The sequence below is a fragment of the Pinus tabuliformis genome, chromosome 4_1 (assembly GCF_031772625.1).
Source record: "Pinus tabuliformis cultivar Carrire ecotype Pingquan chromosome 4_1, CPIR1, whole genome shotgun sequence".
Lineage (NCBI taxonomy): Eukaryota > Viridiplantae > Streptophyta > Pinopsida > Pinales > Pinaceae > Pinus > Pinus tabuliformis.
The window spans coordinates 250095585-250103727 of NC_142303.1; the positions used below are offsets into that span (position 1 = coordinate 250095585).

The following is an 8143-nucleotide window of genomic DNA, read 5'->3' on the forward strand; positions in this document are numbered from 1 at the left end:
TATTTTTTTCAAGATTTATATTTATGAAGTATTAGTAGATTAACATAAGCATGATATCATTAATAAATATTCTTAATTACGAAAGGTATAAAATATAAGAGTAAAAAATAAATTAATGAATTAATTAGTGTCTATTGGATTTATTTTAAATCGTTAGAAAGAATGATTAAATTTTTGTCTTTTTCAGTTTAATTTTGTCAAATAATATCTTTAATTTTGATGTATTTTCTAGAAAATTTAAACATATATATTCTTCATTTAAAATATAAAGTTATTTTAATGCGCAAAAACATAATATACATTAATTAAGTATATTGGTATTTATCAAATAAATATATGAACACAATCTATATAATTAAAAATGATTGATATAATTAATAGACATCATTGAAAAATAGTTGATATAAATCATCTTTATGGTTGTGTCAATATGTCTTATACTAAGCATTAATTTAATTAATAAACATATTAATCTTAAATGATGAAAAATGATTGATCAATATACACCAACCATAACTTTTAATTATATAATTTATTTATTTATATTAAAATAATTGATTGATATAGTACATAGAAATCATTGAATGATGAAAAATGATGGATCAATATACACCAACCATAACTTTTAATTATATAATTTATTTATTTATATTAAAATAGAAAATGATAATTGATCATTGAAATATAAAAAAGGATTGATGGAATGTCTATCCGCCTCTTTAATTATGTTATTCTTTAGTTATGTCATTGTACTGGTTACTATCAATATGTAGTGCAGTTAGTTGGTAGTGGTTGCAGTTTTAATAAGTTTTGTTTGAAATATATTCCATCTATTCGTCGTACTCGTTTAGTCCGATGTGATCGATATATTCACCCGCTTACTGTGAGTTGATTAGGTGGTCACTCCGTCATTTACTGCGGACAAAGTCTATAAATTATAGATAGATCCGAGGATGTCTGGAAAACAACATAGGTTCAGTCTCCTTTTAAGGTTCTGTTAATTTGTCTGTAAATTTTTTTCGCTGTACAATGGCTCTATCACAAATATTGCTGCATCCCAAGCTCACTTCAGGCTTTTTGTCTGCTTCTTATTTGGATAAGAAATCAGAACTGCTCCTCCCAATCAAGAAGAATGTCCCGTTGTGTTGTTTGTGGCCCAGCTCCGCACTAGTAAATCACCGCGGAGGCAATAAATCGAGAACACTTAATCGATTTTGCTGCCCAGAGACACAGTCAGATGGGTTGGCATTGATGAGGGGAATACCTGAAGCATGTATGTCAAAGGGCACTTTGTTCTCATTGAACAAAAGAAGTGTATTACGGGAGGCCGCAGTTGCTGGCAAAACTATGGAGAGCAAGTCTGATATAGCTGCATGCACGGGTCTGGGAATTGTAGATTTTCTGAAGGACAAGAACTTGCTCATCACAGGTGCCACGGGTTTTCTGGCAAAAGGTATGCCACACGTTCCTCAAGTTATTAATTATTTTCTTAGATTTTTTATATTTTCGAATGAAGAAATCATGTCATAATCTTGTTTGGTTGGGGATGGGAACCTATGATATGTGGCGACTAAATTTCCTCACCTAATTATTAATCACATCTACAAAGTTATATATTGTAGATTTACTTTCAGTTATTTATAATTTTGTACTTTTATAGATTTATTTTCAGTTATTTATAATTTTGTACTTTTAGTTATTCATAGTTTTGTACTTTTAGTTATTCATAGTTTTGTTCCGAATTAGACTTAGATCACAAAATCTATGGGACAAAACCTCTCCACCTAACCATTGAACTATATCCCAAAATTATAAACTTTGAAGTAGCTCACTACTACATTTATATGTGCAGTGTTGATAGAAAAAATACTCCGGATGCAACCAGACGTGGGAAAGCTGTTTTTGATAATGAGAGCTAACGAGTCCACGACTGCGTTAAAGAGATTGAATAATGAAGTAAGAAAAGTATTATCTTCAGTGTTTTTGTGATTACTGGTTTTAGAGCAATCTATTTTGACATGTTGGTAAAGCAGACTTATACAATGCTGAGTTCATCTCTCATGATAATGCAAACTTATGTCATGCTGAGTTCACTTCTAATGATTTGTGAAAATTAGGTTCTGAACACCGAGTTATTCAACGGGTTGCGTGAAATTCATGGCAACGAATTCCAGGAATTCATGCTAAAAAGACTGGTTCCTGTGGCCGGAGACACGACGAAACAAAATCTGGGAATTGAAAAAGATGTGATCGATGTGCTCACAAAGGAAGTGGACATTATTGTTAGCTCTGCAGCAACTACAACTTTTGATGAAAGGTTTTGTATTTCTTAACTAAGCTTTAACCACATCCATTAGTATGGTTAATTTGTATAGGTTTTTTTAACATATTTTTGATAGAATTTTCTTGTTAACGATGGATTTGAGTCGTGTTTATATATATAGATTGAAATCTTTGATTTTTTTCTATTTTAAATTTATGTAATTAAAAAAAAATATTAATTTGAATTATATTAATTATTTTTAATCATTTTTTTCCAATAAAATTATGTATTAGATTTTCATTTAATTTTAGTTAAAATAAGTTTCCCAAAACAAAATATTTTTATGTATAAAGAATTTTTCGAAAACATATCATTTTTTGCTTATACATTTTTATTGGGTTCAGAGGGGTGATTCCTCCCTGCTCAATTTGGAATCGCTACCTATTTTTTTAATATATAGTATATTGTCACCTCTCTATGCTCAATTTGGAATTAGTACCTGTTTTTTTAATATATTGTATATTGTCACTTCTCTATCCTTAACTTGGAATTGGTGATTTTTTTTTTAAGTATAGTATATTACTTAGGTAAATAGTATTATATGGACATGTCATATTATATTAATATACCTATCAAACCAAACTATATATATACTCGTGCTTTTTCAATTGATAGAAAATATTATATTTTTATAAAAAAAAAATTGTAAATTTTAAAAATATAAATTTAATGTGAAATAGATTGCTCATGACTTATGATTGCCCTAGGTTGGTATTATGTCTAGTCAATCAACCATAAATACAATTAACTTAATATAATATCTAGGCTGGTATTATGTATCGTCAACCAACCATGCATACAATTAACTTCCTACTCTGTTACAACCATACATACAATTAACTTCCTACTCTGGTTACAGATATGATGTCGCCTTGGAAACCAATACAAAAGCAATTATTAGCCTTCTGGAATTTGGCAAATGCTGTGAGAAATCCCAACTTTTCTTGCATTTCTCTACCGGTAACCCATCGATCTCAGGCTCGTTTTCCAATTTTAGTAACCCATCGATCTCAACATCAGTTGTGCTTATACTTCTAATGGTTCATTTCATTACAGCATATGTGAATGGGCAGAGAGAAGGTCCATCAGTGGAGGAGCCTTTTCAGATGGGGTACAGTATAGCCAGGGAGAAATCAGCCTCTGTTCCACCTCTGGACATCCAAGCTGAATTTCATTTAGCAAAGAAAGCACTGGCAGGCTTTGAGAATGAATTTTCAAATGTAGAAAACTGCAAGTTGAAGAAAGCGAAAATCTCTCAAAGCATGAAAGATTTGGGAATGGAAAGGTAACATTATAAAGATTGTTTCCATCCCTTTTTGGCTCATAATGTGAATATGGCTTTGCAATAGTTATTTGTTTTTTTGGGATTGCCCATTTTAAATTTTTGAATTATTTTGGAATTTGAATGATTATATATATATAATCAGTAGTCTATGGAGATAAAATTATTGGAATTTAATTAAATGGTTCAATTTAAATGTTCAAATTTACTATCTCTAGAGTGATGAAAACGCTGTTTTACAGGGCAAGATCATACGGATGGCAGGATACATACGCGTTCAGCAAGGCAATGGGCGAGATGATGATAGTTAATGGGAGCGAAGATTTACCAGTAGTTATTCTTCGTCCCACTATTATTGAAAGCACTTGCAGTCAACCCTTTTCTGGATGGATTGAAGGCCATCGGTAAGTATAATCATTTGTGGATTGAATCTAATCGAATATTTTTGTTATATAACACCAGCTAACTCGACTGTTCAAATTGTAGAATGATGGATCCAGTCATTACGCACCATGGCAAAGGTCAGCTATCTTGCTTGTTGGGCGATCCAGACACTGTGATAGATCTGGTCAGTATGTATCCATAACACAATGTGTAGAACCGTTTCCTAATCCTTAGAAATTGCCTTTTTCATTAATGTGTTATTGTTTTTTGGATTCAAATTACAGATACCCGCGGACATGGTTGTAAATGCAACTTTAGCAGCCATGGCAAAACACGCAGGAAAGAGAGGAATAAAGGTTTATCAAGTTGCTTCTTCGGTGGCAAATCCATTGACATTAAGAGAAACTTTTAAAATAATATTTGATCATTTTAAATGCAATCCATACATTGATCACAATGGAAAGCCAGTCAGATTGCTGAAGGAAATGACGTGGATTAATACTATGGAGAACTACGGGCAGGCTTTGGACACAGCATTTGATTCTCCCGGCCGTGTAAGTTGTAACATTATAATTTTGTACCGATTTTTCTTTTCGGATTAATTGGATAAGGGCTTGTCAATATGTGCAATATGTGTTTAGTTAATTATGATAAAATTTTATTAGAGTATAAATTTTTAAAATATTTCCAAATATTTTATATACTTCAATTTTTTTTTTAAATATCTATGTTAAAAAGTCAAGGCTTACTCACTATAAACTCAAGATGTTCTTGCAGATAAATGGGTTATCAACCGTACATATCCTGCAGCAACTGAAACACATGGCCAAAATTCACGAGCCATACTCCTTCTGTAAAGCAAGGTGAGTTGTTTGCAAGAAGAGCAAAGATTTCATGCAAAAAATTATAATAATTAACCGGTAATTTCCGCGGATACATAGATAAACAATTCCTTTTATATATCTGTGCAGATTCGATATCTCAAATTCTGAAAAATTGTCTGAGGAGCTGTCTCCAGAGGAACGAGAGAGTTTCGGATTTGATGTTAAGAATATCGAGTGGAAAAATTACATTGGAAATATTCATATTCCTGGACTTAGGAAACATGTCTGGAAAGGACGTGGTACGGGAAAACAAATTACAAATATCTAGTGCCGGCATTAACTAATTAGTTTCCAGTGTTCGAGGTTCATTCTCTTCAGTGATAATAGAAAGTGGAGCAAACTCTGGAGAATACATTCGTTTTTGGCCGTAATCGTGAAGTAATTTGTTGAATATAAGGTGCAGTTACAGGGTATGATTAAGGTGTGAAGTGCGACGGTTCAGTGATGTAACAGGAAATTTGTGTTGTTCAGAATCTGAGGCAACGTTGTGTTAAAATAAAATTTGTTTCAGAATTCCGACGCAACGTCGTATCAAAATAAAATTTCTTGAGAGAATTCTATGGAACATAACATGGGCAAGTTTTTTTCCTGGGTGTTAAATAATGGTTGAGCGTTGAAGTAGAAATAATGTTCATAGATGCACCAATAGTATATATTGGTGTTAAATTTATTTTTCGCATCAAAAGTCTTTTATTAACCTGTTAAAAGATTATATACTCATTTCTACCGAATTTGTTGGCGAGCAGTAAATTTTTTTTTCCCAAACAAAAGTCTTTTATTAACCTGTTAAAAGATAATATAGTCATTTCTACCGAATTTGTTGGCGAGCAGAACACCACGGAAAATGTCAAAACTTACACTTACCCCACATCGTTCAGTACATTAAAGGAAAATAATAATAAAATAAGAATAAATATTTGTTTTTTTGGATTTTAATTGGAGTTCATTAAATTTAAAGATTAAGATTCATTAAAAAAAAATATTAAAATTCATAAAAATAATTATTTTCCTAAAAATTAAAACTGTCCCAGGCATAAAGTTTCTTCATTCCTTCTAAGGGAGTTACATGTAGGTCTCCCATCATTAACGATGAAACCTCGATAGTCATGTACTTTTTTTTTTTTATGTTTTTAAGGGAAGATATAATTATTCATCTCACAATTTGTTTTTTTAATATTTTTAATAGATAATGTTTTCTATTACGATGAAACCTCCATAGTCATGTACTTTTTTTTTTTATGTTTTTAAGGGAAGATATAATTATTCATCTCACAATTTTTTTTTATAATATTTTTAATAGATAATGTTTTCTATTTTAGTTTTAGGTTTTTTATTTTTGTTGTTGGGTTTAGATGTGTTGTCTAACTTATAGAGAAGAGATGTTATAAAATTATGTAATGTAAATATTTTAACTAAAATTACATAACAATAAAAATACAATTAAAAATTAAAAATAAAAATAAAAATAAAATAAAATAAAATAATTATAATTATCAATTATTAATAAATAAAGTATAAAAAGTAAAAATAAAAATAAAATAAAATAAATAATTATCAATTATTAATAATTAAACCAATCGATCCATTTAAATTCTGGATCTACCAAGCACTGAGATGAATCAAATCTCTTTTCATTCTAAAAGATGTTTGCACCTCAAGAGATTTGATATCTCTGTCACTTGACTGATCCCGAGTTAAGATTATCCGGAGTTAAGATGGATCTAGGTTGGTGTAACCATGTATTCGATAACAAATTTCCAAAAGAATTTCTAAAAACCACATGTTTGTTGACAAAGGGTACATTAAAAATGATAACTCGTAGTCGATAACAGAAAACCATTTAAATTATTCCCTACATATAAGAACATATCTTTTGGTAAACCATCACCAATGTTAATCTCAATATCTTTTCTAGCAAACGTTAAAAAATACAATACATCTTAATTCACATTACATCTGTTTTTATATAACTATTTAAATTATTTCTAATATGATTAAAAACTAATAAATGCTAAAGGGGGTACATTATGAAGCCAAACCCAAACTAGCAATCGTTTATCGTTTATAGACTTAGTGGCAAGCTCAAAAGTAAAGAAGAGTGAAAAAACAATAAAAAAATCCATAGAGCATAAATAAACCTCACAATGCTTTCTCCAAGTCAAATAAATTCATTGTTAAGAATGTTGAATTTGCATATTATTAAGGAAACTTGTAAAAGGAAAGAAATTTTGTAACATGAAGCATAGAGAACCCCATCTTTGGGACTTATTTACATTTCTCCACATTACATGTTATACATAGGAGGGTTTAAAGTAGCTAAATTAGATATTTTGGTGTGATCCACATCCTTAAAAGAAATAGGTTTAAGAATCAAGGTCCTTCGGTCGGCCACTCCGTGTAAGTGGAAAACCAAAGTGAGATTTGCATGTTTTCTAGAGTCATGTTATGAGTCCTTATATAATCACAAAGTCTAAGAGCACATAGATATGAGTTGTAAGCCTTGTATTTGATGAGGTATTTTCATGATCCATTGATATGTTTTTAATAATATCTTAAATCTAGAATAGTCCAATTCATGTAGTATAAATTCATATCATGAGATTAATACAATGTGAGATGAAGATGACATAAAAAAAATTCCACCATATTTTGTCTCGCTTGTGCTTGTGCTAAATTATTAACATTCAAGTAGATAATTAGACAACAAATAATTGTCAAAAGTATTTTCACCTTCAAAATAAGATGGTACTTATATGCCATGAAGCTCTACATGAGCACCAATTAATATTTTATATCTACTAAATAAGTAGAATAGTGAACCCAAAATATTGATATTTTTTCTATAACGAAGTGGTCTATGATTTGAAAACTTACAATAAGATCACAAAAATATCTACTTCACTTCACCCAAAAATAATGATTCATATCATGCATTACATCAAACAAGTTTCTTTCAAACATTTCATGAAAGACTTGACCATGTCAATGATTATCCCTAAAAATTTATGCAAACCAAGCCTTTCATCAAACATAGTTTATGTAGGAATTTTAGTGGAAAAAAATGTAGGCCCATCTTATCTTATGTATACCACTCATGGGACATTTGTCTTCCCTCCTTCATTAGGGAAAATTTGAGTTCTAAAATGGGCCTCCTAAGGAATATTATAAAATAATAGTGGAAATACTAAAATAAGATTAGATTACCACATCAAGTTTTGGAGGGAAAAAGAAAAACTACTTTTTCAACTTATCTCCCGTTAGACACACATG

The 8143-nt window shown here is 30.3% G+C and overlaps 1 protein-coding gene across 1 annotated transcript; it reads left to right on the forward strand.

The window, feature by feature from the left end:
* The first annotated feature begins 915 nt into the window (after nucleotides 1–915).
* Nucleotides 916–5460, forward strand: LOC149175208 (fatty acyl-CoA reductase 2, chloroplastic-like). Its single transcript, XM_089419545.1, has 10 exons — nucleotides 916–1453; nucleotides 1853–1956; nucleotides 2118–2317; nucleotides 3183–3283; nucleotides 3380–3608; nucleotides 3848–4009; nucleotides 4092–4173; nucleotides 4274–4543; nucleotides 4767–4852; nucleotides 4961–5460. Exons 1-10 carry the CDS (start codon nucleotides 1030–1032, stop codon nucleotides 5139–5141), a joined length of 1839 nt encoding a protein of 612 aa, XP_089275671.1. The 5' UTR covers nucleotides 916–1029; the 3' UTR covers nucleotides 5142–5460.
* The last annotated feature ends 2683 nt before the right edge of the window (nucleotides 5461–8143 follow it).